The following is a 21,198-nucleotide window of genomic DNA, read 5'->3' on the forward strand; positions in this document are numbered from 1 at the left end:
TTTGCATTAGGGGATCTCTGGATAGATGAGCCTCCATTTGGCCTTTCCACCAATTGTAGTTGTCAGAACCCGTGAGGAGAGGAGCTCTAAAATCGGACTTTCCCTGAAAGTTATCAGCCATATCGATCGATACTATTCCTGTTACAGAAGTATTAGTACAAACCTCGCTCTGATACCAATTGAAATTACACACCTAGAGGGGGGGTGAATAGGTGTTATGGCTAATATACCCGAATTTTAAAAGTTACCGAATACTTAATCTGTCAAAGACAGCCTGCTGTTAATTTTCAGAATAAACTGTTAGCCTGCTAATAAGATAAATGCAATGCAGATAATGTAAAGCAGTATGCTAGCAACACCAAGAATTTTAGCCAGGTTCGACCCCTAACCCTAATGGTCTACGTCCTGGTCCCCTACCAACTGGTAAGAGATTATATTATTAATCAATAATATCAACAATTACAAGATTCAATAATATAACTCCCTTTTTCTCCCTTGTTCCTGTTATCAGCCTGCTGAAACCCCTGAACCACGAACCAAAAGCCTACCAAGACCTATACTTCCCAAGTATACTCTTCTAGCTAACTAGTTCCCTTGTTCCCTTGTTTCACAAGCTGGATACACAGCAACAAAACATTACACCTTGAACAATACAATGAATAAGTGTAATACAACCGAAACTATGAACTCTCAATATAGATATATATACGAATATAAGCACTAGAGCTCAATAAAAGATTTAGCAATGTAAAGAGTTGTATTTCAGAAAGCTTGGTGTGTTCTCCTTCTTCTCTAAAACGAAACCACACTCAAGTTTATATACATCATACCAACGGTCATAATCCAACAAATTTCCCAACGATCTTGGTAACAACCTCACGTTTAAATTTGAATTGAATGATGAACGTTTGAATGAAGTACAATTACTGAGTAAAAGATAAGACACGTTTGAAATCATCTCAGTAAAGATATTTAAACTAAAACCCGTTTGAAACAAATTAGGAGTTTGTTAAAGATAAAATACTTTGAGATAAAATCTCCTATTTGTTAGGAAAACGTTTTTAAATGAAACTCTTTATAAAACTGAGCTCTAATATTTATATCAGATATATATAAATATTAGAATCCTTACAAAGTCGTTTCCTATTCAATCTCCTTGAAAATAGACTTTGATCTTTATCCGATTGTTTCTCTGTTCACGCTGTAAGCCTGCTGATAGCTTGTAAATATTCCTGTAAGCTTGCTGACAGCTATAATCGTGCTAATACCCTGAAATACTGTTAGTCCGCATAAACAACCTTTGATAGCATGCTGACACATATCAGTTTCATGTTATTATCTTGCTGTTAGTGTCATCATCAAAACCTTGAGAGTATCATAGATATCGACGAATACTCTGCATATTCTTCAAACTTAGAAATTCCAATATCTCTATCATGCATGCTTTTGAGATCACATGAGAAAATCTTTGTAATCCAATATGAGCCCCCATATGACTTTATTATAAGTGATCCACTCTTTGTAATATGAGCCCCCATATGACTTTATTATAAATTGAGCAAAGATTGTGTTAACTAGTCAAGCAGGCCTGCATATATTTAAGTATGTTACCTTCTCCTTTCATTATCCCAGACTCCAGAGTGATAGAACAGACCCTATATGTTTCGCAGAAGTTAAGCTAGTGTTCTTCTTTTGTTGACGGAGATATTTTCTATATAGATACACACTAGCAACGAAGTGATGCTAAGTAGAGTGCATCCGACAACAAAAAACTGAATCATGACTCACTTGCTATAGTACATTGTTCACTAAAAGGAGAACAAGAAAAGAATTGAACCATCCCAAGAACACTTAATGATCAACTCTGCAAATACTTAAACCTGCAAATAGGTTTTTAGACAAACATCCAAGTGCTCCGGTTACAGCAACGAACCAAATTTAGTCCATGCACAATTGCAGATACAATAATCACACATTCTGGTAAGCGTATAACTTTCAAATATGCTATAGTACATTGTTCACTAAAAGGAGACTTTAGCAATTCAAATAAACATCATAGCTAGTTATGCACAAAAAAAAACATAGTGTCATAGTGCCTGTTTGGCTGCATAATTTAAGTGCTTCTTTCTCGGAGAAGTAAGTTTCTACTTTTCTTAACTCGTTTGTGTAAAAAGTCAGAAGCACTTAAAATAAGTTGAGAATGCTAGTTTTTGTTTCAAAAATTCTACTTATTTACCAAGAATTTTAATCACTTATAAATCTTAAATTATTTCTACTTCACTTTTTTACTTTAAACAAAAAGCACTTAATTTTGAACTCACCGAAACGGCCGCGTAATAATACATCAACCAAACTTCTATCGCAAAAGAGTACATATTAATAATCTATATGCACCTATGATTAGAATCACTAGACATAGATTCTAGATATCAACTTACGACCATGATTGCTCACTCTGCAGACTTCAACAGTGACTTCTGATCTCCCTCGTACATGACCAAACTCTCCATGAAATGAGTGTCCACGGTAGATATCGACGAATTCTCTGCATATTCTTCAAACTTAAAAATTCCAATATCTCTATCATGCATGCTTTTGAGATTACATGAGATCAAAATCCTTGTACTCCAATTGGAGTAATCCCCAAATGACTCTATTATAAGCGATCCACTCTTTGTAATATTCAGGGGCCGCGCTGCACGCACCTTGAGCAGAAATCTAAATCGTAGACTCCAAGAGATAACACCATTTTCAGACCTCATCGACCATATATAGAAAAGCTGTCCACCACTGTCGTATTTAATATCAGAAACACAAACACAGAGTGAACCCTCGAACTCCATCAGCCTAAATTCAGTGGCTTGTCCTACACAACTAGACACTTCATCTGGCAATTTTAATAATTCTCCAAACTCTTCCGTATCAAAATTAAATGACAATATCCTTAATTGTTCAGGGTCAGGACGATAAGGAAGACTATTAAGGTACCAACCATCATAAGTTTCGGGAAGCAGCATTGTACCTAACCAGTAAAACCTCCCATCGACATATGTCTCATCTTCCCGGATAAGTCTAGGAACTTTAGAGTTTTTTAACTCCTTCCATGCATGCTCCCTCAAACTATAAATCCCAGCCCTAGGAGCTACCTCTTCATAGACCTTCCCTTTTTCGTCCACACCAGAAAAAGCCATAACAACTCTATAATCATTAGTAGGTTTATGAAAACCTAATCCGGCAAGAAGAATTCGTGTGCTCCGTCTATAAGACCTTTTATCAAAAGGGTTTGAAGTAACAAGGGCTCTATGTGTTCTAAGAGAAGGATTCCACAGATACAATTCAGAACGTGAAGAGAATAAAACAAGTCCGTGTAGTGATGCATAAAACGGTTCTAAACTTCTACGCGTAAAAGGAATCTCATATTTTTGGATAAGTGAAGATGTATCAGTTGAGACTAAGGAGCAATAGTTCTCAAGGGAGCCCGTAAAAGGGACTAGTAACATAGCACTTTCATCACAACATGACCGTGATCGTTGAATGTGAGCAGAAATAAAATTTGGGTTTGTGATTATGGAGTGCCATGTTTTGTTGACCAGGGTTGAGCGGATAATAGATTTCACCGGCAATTTTAAGAGGATGTCGAAGACCGTTTCCAAAGGAAGATCATCGAACGATGACTTGCGCTTAGCATTCTTCGACGACTCTGTGCTTCCCATGTTTCTTGGGAGAAAAATCCAGGGTTCTCCCGAATGAAGAAAAAACATATGAGACTTCCTCTGGTTGTTTGGACTTTTAAAATTTTTATTGGCTATATATATGTCTCCTAATCCTGTAGCACCTGGTGTCAAACGGATAATTTGGATACAATCTGCTTCTATTCGATTTGGAATTCGAAAATTCATATTCGTACGTATCCATATCCATATGTGAATTTGAATTTTTCAAAAGATAATATGCGAATCCTAATTCGACGGATACTATCCGCATATGGATATTATCTGGATCCGAATCAGATTTTCAATAAGATTTTTTTCATTAAAAATTAAATAATTTTAAAAATTAAATTTTAAACTGTAGTTTATGGCTTTACACATCTTGCTTCAGAGAGTATATGTTATGTGGTGTCCATGATTCACTATTCCTGCTCCTACTTCTAGTGTATCTTAGTTTTCACTTTTCACTTAGCATGGCATTCTACTAAGCCATTATATCTTGCAGATTGTTCCCATTGCAGAACACACATCATCTATCTTACCTGCAACAAAGACATACCACTTAGGTTAGAAATCGCTTTTTTGTCTGTTGAACAACTTCATTATCATTTTTGTATTAAGCCTAATGGAGGGACTTGGATACAAAATTATGTACTACTAGTAATTAGTTATCAGTTTTTCTAGTGTGTGCTCATGGCACATGCTAAGCGCGGAATTTTATAAGTTTGAAAGATTTTGATTGACTCTCATATCTTAATAATGGTGGACCACCCTGCAAATACAACAATCACACCAATCAAAACCTCCCAAACATATCAAATTCCGCGCTTAGCATGTGCCCATGGGCACACACTAGACAAACCCGTTAGTTATATATGGATGGCAACCTTATTCCAATACAAATATCTGTCCTGAAGTGTATATTCAGATATTACATCATATAAGATAATCTAGTAGTTTTTAATTTTATTTTCTGCTATTGAACTAGGGATGAACAGAGATGAGGAAACACTCCAACCATAACTTGAAGACATCACAGTCAAAAGTTATATCGACATGGAAAACAAAGCCTGGGACTATGAAGTGATATATGATATTTGCAATGAGAGAGATAGAGATCTCTCATTAAGCGGATTCCAATTCCAAGAGAGCATAAAGAAGACTCGTGGTTTAGGATTTGAGATGAGAAAGGTTTATTTACAATCCGAAGTTGCTATAGGTGGTTATATGCTCGTGATCATGAAGTTTTTTGGAATTGTTTATGATCGTTGAGAATGTCTGGAAAAGTTCGAAATTTCTTGTGGAGGGTAGGGTTATTTACTAATAGCATATGCTCTGGCAACAAAACATGTGGATATTAATATCAACTGCCCCTGGTGTCATAGTGGTGTGGAGAGTGATACCCATGTCCTTTTTTAGTCTGATTTTGCTAAAACAGTGTGGCAGACTACAGAGCTCTGGACGTGGCTTGAAATCTTGCCAAATGACACTTTGTTTGACATATTGCGGAGGAGTTCCATTAAGTGTACTAGAGAAAATTGTGTGATGATAGGGATGATCTGCTGGATTTAGCAATCCTGTGTTACATTTTTACAAACTACTTGATAACCACATTTCAGTTCTGCCAATAGATTAAAATAGCAATGAAACATGGATCCAGTCATGTAGATCACATGATAAAGGATCAAGAATGTTAAGCAATAGCAGGTAATTTACCTGCAAAAAAGGATTATGATCAAGACGAGGGAATGTTTCTTAATCAATTGCCAAGTTAAATTTCTTTAAAGTTTCGACACAGTACATTTAAGAACCATGATTCAGTACAAGCGCCTTGACAAACAGAACAAGAGGAGACCTTATATAATCACAACTTAGACCTTAATAAAATTAAATAATACCAGCAACCAAACTTCATCTGAAAACAGTACATATTAATAATCTATATGTACCAGTGATTAGAATCTACTTATGACCATGATTGCTCACTCTGCAGACTTCAACAATGACTTCTGATCTCCCTCGTACATGACCAAACTCTCCATGAAATGAGTGTCCACAGTAGATATCACCCAATACTTTGTATATTCAAACTTAGAAAATCCAATATCTCTATCATGTATGCTTTTGAGATTACATGAGAAAATCCTTGCACTTGAACCCCTGTGGTAGTCCCCATATGACTGTATTATAAGTGATCCACTCTTTGTAATATTCAGGGGCCGTGACTCACCTTCCTTCAGCAGAAATCTAAATCGTAAACTCCAAGAGATAACACCATTTTCAGACCTCATCGACCATATACAAAAAAGCTGGCTGGGACTGTCGTATTGAATATCATAAACACAAACACAGAGTGAACCCTCGAATTCCATCAGCTTAAATTTAGCGGCTTGTCCTACACAGCTAGACACTTCATCTGGCAATTTTAGTAATTCTCCAAACTCTTCAGTATCAAAATTAAATGACAATATCCTCAATTGTTCTGGGTCATGAGAATAGAGAAGATCAGATGGGTACAAATCATTATAAGTTTCAGGAGGGATTGTACCTAACCAGTAAAACTTACCATCAACATATGTCCCCTTTTCCCGAATAAGCCTAGGAACATTAGAGTTTTTAATCTCCTTCCATGCATTCTCCCTCAAACTATAAATCTCAGCCTTAGGAGCTACCTCTTCAAAGACCTTCCCCTTTTCGTTCACGCCATCAAAAACCATAACAACTCTATAATCATTAGTAGGTTTGTGAAAACCTAATCCGGCTAGAATAATTTGTGTGCTCCGTCTATAAGCCCTTTTATCAAAAGGGTTTGAAGTAACAAGGGCTCTACGTGTTCTAAGAGAAGGATTCCACAGGTACGATTCAGAACGTGTAGAGAATAAAACAAGTCCATGCAGTGATGCATACACTGCTCCGGAATGCAGAGTATTAAAAGGAATCTCAAATGTTTGGATAAGTGAAGATGTATCAGTTGAGACTAAGGAGCAATACTTGTGATAGGAGTCAATACAAGGGACTAGTAACACAACACTTTCTTCATCACAACATGACACTGATCGTTGAATGTGAGCAGAAATAAAATCAGGGTTTTTGATCAAGGAGTGCCATGTTTTGTTAACCAGGGTTGAGCGGATGATGGATTTCACCGGCAGTTTTAAGAGGATTTCTAAGACAGTTTCTGGAGGAAGATCATCGAACGATGACTTGCGCTTAGCATTCTTCGACTGCTCTGTGCTTCCCATATTTCTTCCAAAGAAAAATCTAGGGTTCTCAAGAATGAAAGAAAAAACAGAACAGAATATTTTACTGCCTCCGGGACTTGTACTTTTTGCCTTTATATAATTTCTGGAGAAAATATTAATATTACCTGTCATCAAATAAGACAAATCTCTAATATTATGAAAGTAAATATAATTTAGATTAATAAGACATATATTTATGGAATAATGATTTTGAACAATAAGAGCATCTCCAACGGTGTTGGTTATAATCGTTGGCTAAATTGGACCTGTAAGACATTATGTAAAATTTGCTGAACCTGTAAGACATTTTGCTTCAATGGTACTGGCTATATTGGTTGGCTATAATTTAAAAATAGTATGTTATTAATATTTTAAATTGTTAAAATAGAATATATCAGTTCAATATGGTAATAAATGATGTACAATCTTCCTACAGATTTTCTTACAGACCTGTAGAGGTTCGACAAATTTAGCCATCCATAGGAGGTTGGCTAAATTTATAGACAACAGGTGAGTATGGTTGGAGTTGAGTTTTTGGAGCTGTTGGCTAATTTTTTTTATTTTAAGTATGCCAACTCACCTTTTAGCCAAGGGTTTTAGATGGTTGGAGATGCTCTAAGATCAACATTGGATAATAATTAATACTGTAACATATATGTTGGGGGGTGGGCGGACTAAAAAACCCGGCGTCTATGTTCAATGGTGTATCGGCGGTTTTCGAGATCAAGGCAGACGGATGCTCTTTTGGGTTGGAGATATTCGGGATTGATCCGATGAGATAAATTCAAGTGTGTGTGGGATTAATTTTGATCGACTCATAGTGCTCAAGATTGTCATGGCTGAGATCTCCAAAAATACATTTAAAAAACAGGTGTGATCTTTTCAAAACAAAAATCTATATGATTATAATTATGTGATTGTTTATTGTTTTACTGTATATATTACTGTGGTGTGGTTCATATTTCATGATTAGGTATAATTGGGTTGTTTTGTATTCTATTTCGTCTTTTTCAATCTATTTTTGTTTCAATGTGAGTAGATTGGATATGTGTTGTTAATCCTATATTATGTGTTCTGCTTATTCATTTTATGTGTTCTGCTTATTCATGTTCATGTGCGTCTCTTACTATTTCGCTTGTGTTCTTGATTATTGTTTGCGGTTCTTGGATAGTGACTTGGATAGTGGCAATGGAGGTGGTGAGAGTGGTGACTTAATTAGTGCACGTTATAATTTTGGATTATCGTGATTGACTAATTTTATTGCGTGATATTAGTTTTTGCTTTGTAATTTTGGATATGATTTGATTTAAATAGTATTAATTGGAGAGCTTAATTTTAGTGATCTTGAATGGTTAGTTGATGTTTTTAAATTTGTTTATTTTTGATTTTGACCATTTTTGGATATGATTTGATTTAAATAGTATTAATTAGAGAGCTTAATTTTAGTGATCTTGAATGGTTAGTTGACTTTTTTAAATTTGTTTATCTTTGATTTTCACCATCTCTTCGTGTTTTAATTTGAAAATTTGTGTTTTTATTAAAAAATTAATTGATAGAATTTTGTTGCGGATTATTGTACCTGAATTCCATTATTCATGGGCGGCATATAAGATTGTTTTATTGTGTCTTAATGAGGTATTAATGCGCCATTAATGGTGGATTGGTTTGATTGGTGTATACCAAATTTATGTTGCTGATACTGATGACAGCTAAAATCGCGAAAAATTTGTTTGCCAAGAATATTTGATTAGATATATCTTACCTTTGTTTTCAAATTTTATTTATAATTTCTTAGTTATATTTTTAAATATTTATTGACATAATTGTTAGTTATTTTCTGATGGTCCTAATATGTATCTAACCAAAGAGATCTCATTATCTCTTTGGTGTAGATTTTTTTAGTGATTTGTTTATATAAGTTTTGATTTTACTTTCCTTATTTTTAAAAAATTATATTATATTCAATTTTTTATGAGCTTGTTAAATCTTTTCCTCCATCATTTTAGATAGTTTTATTATTTTGCTGTATGTATGAACTTATTATGTTTTATTTGTATTGTATTTTTTCAGGTATGCGATTGGAAGAAAGAATGATAGCGGGACCTTTATGGGTGTTTTCTTATCGAACATTAAAGCTTTATTGTCTAAGTGTCCCCGGTCATCTCTGCATGTCCGAGGGTTAGATGGTAAACTTTCTTGAACGAAAGGAACTCCTTGCAGCGGCTTTTGTATTCTGATACAATTCGTTATACGAGAAAGTATCTTGTGACAAAAAAAAAAAAAAAAAAGTTAGAAGCTCAGGTACCAAGTTGAGAATAGTAACTATTGGGGCCTTTTGGACTAACTTAAAAAAAGTGATTTCATGCTTAAAGTGAAGAAGCGAATTAGAAGTGAGAAGTAAATAAGTTAATAAAGTGTTTGGAAAAGAAGTAGAAGCTGTGAGAGAGAAGGTAGCATTCTCAGATTTTTAAAAGTGCTTCTACTTTTTTACACAAACAGGTCAAGAAAAGTAGAAGCCAAAAGCGGCTTCTACTTCCTCCAAACAAACACCCCCATTATTTCATGACTTCTACTTCTTTTCAAACACTTTAATCACTCTTGTTTCTAACCTTTACTCCACTTGTTTATTTTAAAGGAAAAACTTATTTTAAATTCACCCAAACGCCCCATTAAGATCCATTTGAGAGAATGTGGGCTAGTTTTCAATGTAAAAATGTGACACTACTTATAAATTTATTTTAAAAATATTCTCTGTAATATCAAATATGTTAATGTAATGTTTAATCTGGGTTCAGAAAATATCCTACCTCTGTCTCATTTATTTTTATATACTTTTCTTATTTTTAGAATATTGATAGCCATTCCTTACAGAATTATCGATCTCTCAATGTCGTCATATATTTTTAAAATTATGTGAAATATAATTTTATAAATTTTCGATTCAAAAAAGATCCTATTTCAGTATCATGCATTTTCACTCACTTTTTTATACACTTTTCTCATTATTTGAGAATAATAGTCATGCCCTACATAACTATCGATTACTGAATGTTATCATATATTTTAAAACTTTTATTAATTACAATATTATAACTAATTTTTTTTGATAAAAATTTCAAATTAACTTTTAATATCTTTTACTTCAAATCAGGAAAAAATCAAACTAATTAAATGAAATTATTGCATGACAGTGTGTCGTATACAACTCCTTTTAGCAAGTGTGGTGTTAGGTGTACAAAACTATGTACCAAAGATTTGTGCATAATAATATTTTCAAAAAGCAAAAAAGACATGTAAATTGAGATGGAGGAGTATTTTAACGGAAGTTAACGGAATTCAACGGAGTAGGCGCGTATCGTTCTTGAAATATAAAGATAGGTGGTTCAATTTGGGTTTCCAAAAGTATGAGTCCAATATCATTTTTGAACGTAAATTAGGGGGTTCGAATTGCAATTATATTTATAGTGACTTAACGGAGTGCACAGTTAACGGCAGTGGTGCATCTCGGGCTTGAACAGTAAAGACAAAAGCTGCGAGTTGAGTTTTTCAAAATATGAGTACAATATCGTTTTTGAACGATAATTAGGGGTAATATATGTTTTATTACATTAGAGTACACTTTACAGTAGCAGCAAGAAAAGATAATAATTGAAAATGCTATCCAATCTCATAAACAAAACAATCAACACTCAATAAAAATGGCTTCTCGAATCACTTCTCCGGTGGTTGCTTATCCCTCCGGCCACCCCCTTCTCGCCGCCGTTCACCACCGCCCCACACTTACCTTCCCATTGGGTCCCACCTCCTACCTCTCCCTCTCCTCCAATTATCATTTCCCCAAGGTACATCTCAATCTTCTTCAAATCTTGAACTATATTTACAAGTTTTTGTATATCAGTATTTATAGATTATCTGTGCTTGTTTTTGTGTCAGTTTGTTTGTTTTTATATGATTATAGAAGCTGTGTAATAATGTAATGATGTGTGTGTGTGTCTTTATAACTTTATTATTGTAAGGAAGTTGAGTTTGATTTGTGTGATTGTAGAAGGTGTGCAATAATGGTAGAAGGACTATTAGAGATTTTTCGATGAATGCGCAGACGATGGAGCAATTGCCCGTTACTGATGGCAGAATGCTAGTGAGTATATATCTATTTGATTCTGTATGTTAAGAATTATGGTGCAAATGCTGCGCTTTTTGGTAGAGGGGGCAATATCGAATCCTGACATACTAGACAAAATTTTAAACGACACAGATTAGAAGTTTATTCCTTTTAGCCTAAGTATATATGGTCTTTTTTCGTAAATAATTCCAATACCATATGAACACGGTCTAAAATACAAAATTGCAATACCTGTGTTTTTGGGCGGTTTGTGTAACTTTGTATTATAAAATTTACTGTTATGCAGGTGTTTGTTCCTCCACACCCGTTAATCAAGCATTGGGTTTCGATTCTGAGAAATGAGCAGACTCCTAGCCCTGTATTCAGTAAGTTGACATGGGAGAAAAGATAAAAAAATTTGTTCTTCTTTTTTTTAGTTTCCTAATAATTTTATTTAGAGGAGGTTGTTAGTTTGAGTCGAATGAGTACATTCCCTTTATTTTGTTCATTTTGCACATGTTCAGTAATTATGGCGCTCAACTGTAAAATTGTAGCAGTGTTATGAACAAAAGTTATCATTTCTATGATATATTGTAAATCCATGCTCATTTGACTTTAGGGAGTGCTATGGGCGAATTAGGTAGGCTGCTTATCTATGAAGCATCACGGGACTGGCTGGTAAATCTGCTTGTAGATATTAACATTTATCACCGAGTTCAAAGTTTTTATCTTTAGTTTTTTGTTAGTACTTTTTTCCTCTAAAGATCTGCCTTTTAGTGATGCTATCTTTCACCTTTGTATGATGTTTAGAGAAATCATGTATTCTTATTAAGTAGTGTATTTACAGTTTAATGATGTCTTTTTAATAAAAATATGGTCTTCTATCTGCCAGCCTACTGTAACAGGGGAGATTCAATCGCCAATGGGTGTAGCCTCGGTAGAATTTGTTGATCCAAGAGAACCTGTTGCGGTTAGTATACTAATGTTTTGCATACTAGAGTTAATAAAATTGAACAGGGAGCTGTGCACTGTAATTTTGTTCACTATAGTTTATGGCTTTACACATCTTGCTTCAGAGAGTATATGTTATGTGGTGTCCGTGATTCACCATCTCCATGCTCCTAATTCTACTGTATTTTAGTTTTCACTTAGCATGGCATTCTACTAAACCATTATATCTTGCAGATTGTTCCCATCTTGAGAGCTGGTTTGGCTCTTGCAGAACACGCATCATCTATCTTACCTGCAACAAAGACATACCACTTGGGTAAGAAATTGCTTTTTTGTCTGTTGAACAACTTCATTATCATTTTTGTATTAAGCCTAATGGAGGGAGTTTGGATACAAAATTATGTACTAGTAATTTAATTATGGATGGGAACCTTATTTCAATACAAATATCTATCCTGAAGTGTATATTCAAATATTACATCATATAAAGATAATCTAGTAGTTTTTAATTTTATTTTCTGCTATTGAACAAGGGATGAGCAGAGATGAGGAAACACTCCAACCATTTTTGTATTTAAACAAGTAAGATCTTATGTACTGTTTTGTTTGTCCATAAGTGTTTTTTTTATTAAGAGGTATCTTTTGGTCTGCATCCTTTGTTTCTAGTTTTCTAGATTATATACATACATATGCATACATTGCTATTAATCTCTGTGTGTAGGCATGCAGGTGTATTTTAACTATATGTGTGCTTATTGTCATTTCTTACCTATCCGTGTGCAGGCTGCCTGAAAAATTTACGGATGAAACTCGTGTCATTATTTTGGACCCTATGCTAGCAACAGGTATTTCTCATTTTATTTCTGTTAGTTTTAGAATTAACAAGCATTTTCAATGCTCAATCCAATAGTGATTAGTTTAATAACTCAAAAATTATGTCCATATTGGCGTGTGGCTAAAATTAAAACTCATATGTTGGTAATGAAGTTCAGAGGAAATACAATAATAATCTAACAACCTAAATAAATAACTATTAAAAAAAACGACTAAAAGTTACAATGTATCAGACTAGCTTGGCTTAAAATCTTATAACATCTTGAATATATGAATTGACAAAAATAAGTGAAGTTATTGTATCAGACTAGCTTGATTCAAAATCAGGTCTTAACTCATATCTACTCCCTCTATAGTCCATCCCATTCACTCCCAACTTAAAAAACAACTTCCTTCCCTCCTACAGGACTTGTATTGAGAATTTTATAAGTATACTGCATTTTTAAGATAACTGTTTTTAGAATTATGAAACACTGAGATGGCTTGATGAATGTCTCAGAAATAACAAAATCCACATTTGATACCTTCGAATTGTCTTCATATTATTGCGCTCCATGGATATGTCTGTGCTCCAAGGGAAATTCTCTATTTATATTATTGTAGTGGAAGCAACCTCATCCTTAATATCAATTTCTTTAGTTTTAGAAGACTTTTACACGACACAGAACCAAATGTCTAATTTGGAGATTTCTAAAAAATTTGCGTTGTGTTTATTTTGGATACAAGTAGGAAACACGGCATGATTCTTCAATACATAATTTGACAGGACTTTGCAGAAGCTTTGTTGCTTTTAACACTAGAGCTATTTGACATAATGTTACGTGATTTACTGCTATTTCTTGTTGTGATACTTCATATATAATTTGTAGGAGGTACAATAGTTGCAGCTTTGGATATTATAAAGAAGCTTGGAGTTGACAATAGTCAAATCAAAGTGGTAAGTAGACAAGTAACTATCTAATGTAAATTTTAAAATTATCATATCTGTTTATTAAAACCTGCATCAGTAAAGATTATCCCAGTGCCGTGGTGATTAATTATATGCACCTTGCTGCTTATTACTTGCATATTGCAGCTTTCTGTATGTCTCATAGAAATGATGTTACTCCTGGAAAATTCAAGAGTTCAATAAAACCTCAAATTGAATAAATACCTTGTTTACATTTGTATGGCCTTTTTAGAACTAGATAGAGTGAATATCTTGTTACTAATGTATTTTGGGCAGGATTCCTAATAGTCCTTGTATGCAAATGCACTTTTAGCTTTCAGAGTGTATCAACATGCTTATAAGATGTCAAATTTTATGTATGATTAGGACACTAATTTTGCAAACTGCCTTTTTAGGTGTGTGCTGTTGCTGCTCCTCCAGCCCTAAGGAAGCTTAGTGAGAACTTCCAAGGGTAATATATCTATATAATGAACTGTAGTTTGTAATAATCACCCTCGGCAATTAATCCTGTTTGTCTTTGTGATTTACAGGATTCATGTATATGCTGGTATCATAGATCCAGATGTTAATGAGAAAGGGCAAGTAATCTCTATATTTATTGAAAAATCAACTACATAATAAGACCTTCTAATGAAGAAGACTCGACTCATAGTAAGACCAGACTATAATTTGCATCTCTATTCTTATTTCAGGTTTATAATTCCGGGATTCGGAGATGCTGGAGACCGTAGCTTTGGTACATAAAAGTAATATAATTATACCTGTAGTGATTTATAACTCTCAATTCGGCCCAAATTTTAATCAATGAGAATCAGCCATAGAAAAGGTCTACTATAACTTGTTTCTAAAGTCATAGAATATTAGATGTGCCCACAAAAGCATAAGTTATTGATGATAGACTTGGATTATATGATGAAAAATAGAATTTACACTCTGTGGATCGTTGTATTTTGTATTGTTTCATAATAACAAGAGGATAGCTCAATTCTTGCTTAGCTCTATCCATAGCTCCTCTATAGTCAACATTACTCTTTTTTACCCTTGGATCTTCTCAATAGATTACAATTTTGTGATAATTAGAAATCTAATAACAAAAAAAAATAAATCAAAGAGCAAATAAATAAAAGAATGAGTTGTGAAAGGAGGATGCCTAACAATTTTAGAGAGAACTTCGTCAAAAAAAGTTGCACAACAAATTATGCCCATTGTTTATTCCGACTATCTTCTTCAATTTAGGGTGTAAAACTCACTAAACTATAAACATTCTCTGTAAATGCTTTTAAAGGTTTCTAAACAAGAGAAATAGTTAGTATAACAAGAGTAACTACATTTTTATGGATTCCATAACCAATTGATTTTATACGACATGGCTTAAGTTGCATTCACTAGATATAATGTAATGAAAAATTATACATAACAGAAGAAGAAAGTACGAGATAATAATGACTAAATATAAGTGCATCTAAATGGAAACATAATGAAGTGAAATGAGCATTGCTTTCAAAATATGTGAGCTGGTTTTCTGGTTCAAATAGTTGGTAGGATATGATACAAGGAATGAAAAACATAGACGTTTTCCTCTCATCAACCCTGATTTAGAGTACACATTTCATTCAATTCTCCCCCATATTTCATCACACATTTCATTCAATTCTCCCCCCACTCCATCCAAGTAAACTCAGTCTCAAAATATATCAGCCTACAGAGTATGGGGCAAGCCTCCATCCATCCTAAAATATATTTGTATTATAATATCAGCATACAGAGCACGGGGCAGACCATCCATCCTACATACCCTGCCATCCTACATACCCTGCCGAGACCATAGGCAAAAGTTCATTTCTTTTTAAGATAAATTTGACAAAAGCCTCACAGCCCAGCAATCCCAAGTTATCTGTCAACATTGCTTATTTTTTTGGATTCCAAGTATCAGAACTTGTAAGAGTCCATGTAAACTTTATAGCATGAAAATCATGTCTTTTCAACAAATGAGGAACTGAACTAATAGCAGAAAGCGTTTCATATGCTATGTATTGACAAGACTGACACTAGCAGATACAGATAACTCCTAAGCAAGAGTACTATAAGAAGTCTCTGGAGAAACTGCTACTGGACTTTCCACTGCAGCCCAATATCTCAACTTCTAACATGAAATATAAATGGAAAAACTATGTCCTAGTGCAATTTAATTCCCGAATGCAACGATATCTGCATCCAGCTGGCACTTAGTTACTCCAGAATTTTAACATCCAGGCAAGCACGGTATTCACTAAAGCATTGACAGAAAGCATGATCCTTCGCTACCTTCACAACACAACAGGATATTCAAATCAGAGAATAGCAACAGTAGTTAAACAGAATTAGAGGTTACCAAAGATAATATAGTTGCTCCAGTAGCACAGTATCATTTAAGCTAATACCAGATCATGCATGCAGTTTAAATTGCCCTTTCTTCCTGGGGTAAACTTGTTAACAGTAGGACTCTACAAGGCATGCACAACTTGATCACTTAGAACAGAAACACGAGGCATGGTTTGCTTAAGTTGAGGTCATTGTTTAGGATTTTAAAAACTACAAATACCAAACGGCAGTAATAAAATGTCCCTCGAAGGCTCACTACTTATTTGTCATTACTCGGTATCTACCAGAGTAACACAAAATCAGTTATTTCCAATTTTCTTTCTTGAAAACCGTTTTATAATTTTGACCATATTTCCGCAACATTCTACTTAGTCCATACGGCCTAATAGGCCAACAACAAAAAACCTGATATCCAGCAATAGACGGCTCACAAGAAAAATGTCAGTACCGCAGATAACACATCAAATGTAACGGCCATTCAGCTTCCTACAGGTACATTGTGGCCCCACTCAGACACAGTTTACGAATTATTGGTCAGTTTTGAGATCTTTTTGAACCTATGCTCAATTAAAAAAGTGTTGATTGGCGACTGAATGCTATGTTATTAGTAAGAGAACAACACCTGACAACTGTGTCCGGCGTATACTTCCCTACGTAAGAAACTTTCTATTTCCCTGCATTATATGTGACGGACTCGCACCTTATTGGTTACAGTAACCTGTTAAAGTAAAATATTTATCCAAAGGCTTGAACAAACATATTACTAGCATGGTTATTTATTTTACAAGGATAGCATGCATGCAGATTGACAGAAGATCTTGCAAGACACTGAAAGTAATTCATAGAACTATACTGAAGTCCAGATAAGTCACATTTTCTTCATCCCAAATTTCCTAGATTCCAAGAAAAGAAATTTCGAAAAACATATTAAATATACAAACAAAAGTTGGGGAGATACTTACTGCATTAGTATCCATCAAGTTATATATCACTATAATTGCGCCAAACTGCTCGGAATTCTTCACGAAATGTGTTTAGACGAGCTTTGAGGTTGGGTGTTCTAAAACTTGCATGGATCACAGTGGCTGTCAGTCAGAGAGATGAAAGGGTTAAAACAAGGGGGAAAAGAATCAGAGATTTATGTCCAAAGAAGATTGTAAGATAGGACAGCATGAGTGACTATACCAAGAATGCCAATGGCAAAAGCCCATAAAACAGTTAAAAGGCCACATGACACGAACCAAAGTAGAGAACTGGCTGCATAAAAAATAAGAACTAGTTAGCTACTAGTCTACCAGATAACTAAATTATCGAACATGAAACGGTATGAATAAAATGGTTGAAAGTCGAACCATACCAGCAGAGAAGATAGAGACAAACACTCGACGAGGCCGTCCACATATATAAATTGCTCTTTTAGCGGAAGGTCGGCCTCGAATAACAGGTCTGAAAATTGCCAGAAGTCATGTAAGAATCAAAATAAATGCTTTTGAGAAATTAAAAGAGAATTTCACTCACGTGAGTGGAGGCCTCATTTTTGCAGCTAAGTGTGGAGAAAACCGCCTTACAGTTCTTGTTACTTTTTCACTAAAAGTGCCTGCAAAGCTGTATGACAAGGCCTTAGGAAGAGCAGTGAGAAAAAATAGTAATAAAAAGTGCCGACAGGCGACAAGCAATTAATTTATATTCTACATAATTTAGTTTTAAACTTTTATGAAATTTTCCAACATAATCCCCAATTGTTTCTGTTTTTTCTGCATTTCACACACACAGGCACACACATATATAGTCTTCTCCTCTTTCAGCGCATTTTATCTCCGCTTATGAAGATCATTATAACACTGGAAAATTGGAAATGCCACTCAGAAGAAATCCTTATTAAATCTCTTTCTTGTTTATTTAAACACAATAGATTTTTACCTCAAGGTGCGTCATGTAATCCTCTAAAAAGTGTGTGCAAATAAAAATCATGAACAACACATGCTTAAAATGTTTCTTTGATAGAGACAAAATTTTACTTCTGAAGTCTGAAACATTAAATCCCTAGATATTATTTGCACCACATCTTGGCAATTTCCAAATCTATCCAGCTCAAAACACCCCACCACAAGTTTCTAACACAAATGCCCCAGAGACTTTACATGGAGCTTTAAGTGTTAAACCTTTAAGCTCTGGTTTTTAACGCATGGTAATACATGACAAGAAATGTAATCACAAGTGCGGGAAAGGATCGCTAAGAGATCAACACCATAAGTATAAAATACAACATACAAGAATTGCATAATATCACACCTATCATTCAACAAGGCAATAGTCAAAGCGGTTAATAGGGCAGCAAGAATAGCAACTGGCCTCCTCAGAAACCCCATGCCTGCGATACTCAAAAGTTACATACATACGCTAAATCAATATCCAAAAAGCCAAAAAAAACCCAACGGAAAGGCCAAACTTACCAAGAATCAGCACAATCATGATGAAATAATTGGTCCTATAGCTGAAACATCACATCAAAACAAAAGATTTATCATTTTTATATCAACAATTCATGCACCTACTATCTCCCACAAAAGTTCAAGAGTCAATACATACTATAGACGAGAAAAGAGTTCTATAACAATCAAGAAAACCTCATATACATATTAACACAATAAAGCACTTATAGCCCACGCAAATTTAAGAATCAACACATACTATACACAAGTAAAAAAATTAGAAAATCTAGAAATCTTCACACAAAAAATCTACAATTCAATCACCTTTAGTCCATAACATTCAAGAATCAATACAAATAATACCCAAAAGATCCTTTTACAATAATCAAGAACACCTCATACACACTTCTAGAAATTTCAAGAACCAAAACATATCATGAACAAAAAAAGCTTTACACAACAATCAAGAAACCCATATACACAAAAACAAGATAAGTTGATTTTTAACAACATACTAATAGAGAAATCATAAAGAAAAGAGCTTTTCACAAGAATCAAGAAACCCATGTACATAAAAACATAAAGGGTTGATTCTTAAGAACATACTAATAGAGATTACACTTGAGCCGACTAGCCCACTTAGCATAAGATCTTGGAAAAGTGAATCTTGAGAAGAACTCATTGATGGGCCTAGGTGGTGATGACCAATCCACTTCCCTTAGAGCTTCGATCAGATCTTCTCCACTCACGTTCCCCCAATCCATCTTGATCCAACCCAAGATTTTGTGTGTGTGTTTTTGTGTGTGAAACTGGGGAAGACCAAGATTTTGTAATGGGAAGGAGTATAAAATGGGATTTTCTATCTGGGTTTGTACAAAGCAATCAAGATATGTTGTGTGCTTGTGTGTTGTGTGTGTATTTATTTTTCTTATTGTCCAGGCAACATAATTAAGTTGTCATAAGAAAATTCTTCTGATATATATGCACTTATTATTTATTTTTTTGTGTCCATTCCGGAGGAGTGGGATACTGAGATGGGTTTTTCAAATGAAGGCCTGGCTTGGGCCTTAGATTTGGTTTTTGATACCAAACTCAGCCCACCAACTCGATTCAGATATATTCGGCAGAGTTGATTTAGTTTTGATAAAAAAAAAAAAAACCTGATTTTGGGACGGTTTTGACAAATTTAAAAAAAAATGATTCTTTGCTTAAAGTAAAGAATTGAATTAGAAATGAAAAATAAATAACTTAATAAAGTTTTTGGAAAAAAAATAAAAGCTTTGAGAGGAAAACTAGCATTCTCATCTTCTTAAAATGTTTCTGCTTGTTTACCCAAACGGGTCAGGAAAAACAGAGACCAGAATCAAGAGTTGGTTCTGCTAAACAAACAGGGGGTTTGAATCATTTTTAACTTTAAGCTAAAAAATATTTGTTTAATATTGTGAGAAAGTGATTTAAAAATTAAAAATAAGTCATAAACTGAATTAAAGTGAGAAATTAGTATGAGGTACTTTTTCCGGTGATTTTTAATTATTATAAATTTTTTTGATAAAAATTACTCATAAATTATAAGTTACACATAAATCATTATTATTATTATTATTATTATTATTATTATTATTATTATATCAATAAGTCAAGATTATAAATAGACATTAAACTCCTAACTTATCATTAAGTCATGTTAAATCGTAAGTTATAATTTTAATTTCAGCCAAATGGTATATGAATTAGACTCGTGGATGTTGCATAAATTTGTTCTAACCCGTAACTTGTAAGATATTGTGTTCCAACTAGATAATCACTATTTCTCTTTTCTTTTTTTTGTTCTCTTTTTTTGAAGAATCTTTTCTTTTTTTTTAAACCACCCCAATCAAAGAGGGTCTTAATATAATAACAATTTTCTTCCTACAAAAAATTATAAAATTTTATATATTTTGATGATTGCATTATTCTCTAGGATTCACTAAAAAATAATTAATGTTATCAATCACATTCATATACTTTGAAAGACATGATATAATAACCAAAAACTCTTTATATAAACATATTTCAGAATTAAAAATATTCAACGATATCTTAAATTATGTGAATAACTTAATGTCATAACAACATAATTATAAATTGACTTAATTATCCTCGTCGTCTCCATCTAAATGTTTACATTTGAGTTTGATACGGTAATTAAGAAAACAAGTACAATAAGGACGAAATTGTAACAAAAATGAAGATAATGATGGAACCGATTGATATTTAATGTATAAAAGAAGTATATTGGAGAATAGTAGTGGAATTAGTGGATTTTAAAATTATAAAATTTTATTATATTTGTTAACTTTTGAAATGTAAAGAATTGGACGTCACGTTCAAAAAGAAAAGTGCAGAAAAATATTTAGGACGGATGGGGTAACTCAATAAGAACTATATAATGGCAAATTGCTTTTTTATTTAATCATATCCTAACTAGTGAGTGAATTATAAAATTTAAAAAAAAAATCAAATACATGACTAAATCAATTAAATCCGACAAACTAATAGCTGAATACAATTTTAGTAAGTTGAATTGACTTTAACAGAAGTTATTAAATATGTTTTGTCAGCTCCACCTCACGTGTCA

At 33.7% G+C, this 21,198-nt stretch overlaps 4 protein-coding genes across 5 annotated transcripts; 1 reads left to right on the forward strand and 3 right to left on the reverse strand.

Annotated features, from left to right (window-relative positions):
- Window positions 1–2,450: 2,450 nt before the first annotated feature.
- Window positions 2,451–3,713, reverse strand: LOC108212793 (F-box/kelch-repeat protein At3g23880). Its single transcript, XM_017384506.2, has one exon. It carries the CDS (start codon window positions 3,711–3,713, stop codon window positions 2,451–2,453), a length of 1,263 nt encoding a protein of 420 aa, XP_017239995.2.
- Window positions 3,714–5,692: 1,979 nt separating this feature from the next.
- On the reverse strand, window positions 5,693–6,952 carry LOC108212794 (F-box/kelch-repeat protein At3g23880-like). Its single transcript, XM_017384507.2, has one exon. The coding sequence runs from the start codon at window positions 6,950–6,952 to the stop codon at window positions 5,693–5,695; it is 1,260 nt and encodes a 419-aa protein (XP_017239996.2).
- A 3,618-nt stretch (window positions 6,953–10,570) lies between these two features.
- Window positions 10,571–14,783, forward strand: LOC108211324 (uracil phosphoribosyltransferase). 2 transcript variants are annotated; one of them, XM_064089702.1, is made up of 12 exons: window positions 10,571–10,794; window positions 11,001–11,090; window positions 11,362–11,440; window positions 11,674–11,732; window positions 11,947–12,024; window positions 12,240–12,321; window positions 12,539–12,587; window positions 12,789–12,850; window positions 13,709–13,776; window positions 14,184–14,239; window positions 14,319–14,366; window positions 14,481–14,722. In XM_064089702.1, the coding sequence occupies exons 1-12, from the start codon at window positions 10,651–10,653 to the stop codon at window positions 14,530–14,532; spliced, it is 867 nt and encodes a 288-aa protein (XP_063945772.1). In that variant the 5' UTR covers window positions 10,571–10,650; the 3' UTR covers window positions 14,533–14,722. The 2 variants fall into 2 exon arrangements, with proteins under 2 accessions (XP_063945772.1, XP_017238379.1); XM_017382890.2 differs by having other exon boundaries at window positions 10,572–10,794; window positions 10,998–11,090; window positions 14,481–14,783.
- A 1,167-nt stretch (window positions 14,784–15,950) lies between these two features.
- On the reverse strand, window positions 15,951–19,535 carry LOC108215166 (PRA1 family protein A1). The gene is made up of 8 exons (XM_017387542.2): window positions 19,188–19,535; window positions 18,603–18,643; window positions 18,442–18,520; window positions 17,668–17,754; window positions 17,507–17,595; window positions 17,335–17,406; window positions 17,112–17,234; window positions 15,951–16,092 (listed from the first exon to the last, which is right to left on the reverse strand). The coding sequence occupies exons 1-7, from the start codon at window positions 19,343–19,345 to the stop codon at window positions 17,131–17,133; spliced, it is 630 nt and encodes a 209-aa protein (XP_017243031.1). The 5' UTR covers window positions 19,346–19,535; the 3' UTR covers window positions 15,951–16,092; window positions 17,112–17,130.
- Between the last annotated feature and the right edge of the window lie 1,663 nt (window positions 19,536–21,198).

This window comes from Daucus carota, chromosome 3, assembly GCF_001625215.2.
Source record: "Daucus carota subsp. sativus chromosome 3, DH1 v3.0, whole genome shotgun sequence".
NCBI lineage: Eukaryota > Viridiplantae > Streptophyta > Magnoliopsida > Apiales > Apiaceae > Daucus > Daucus carota.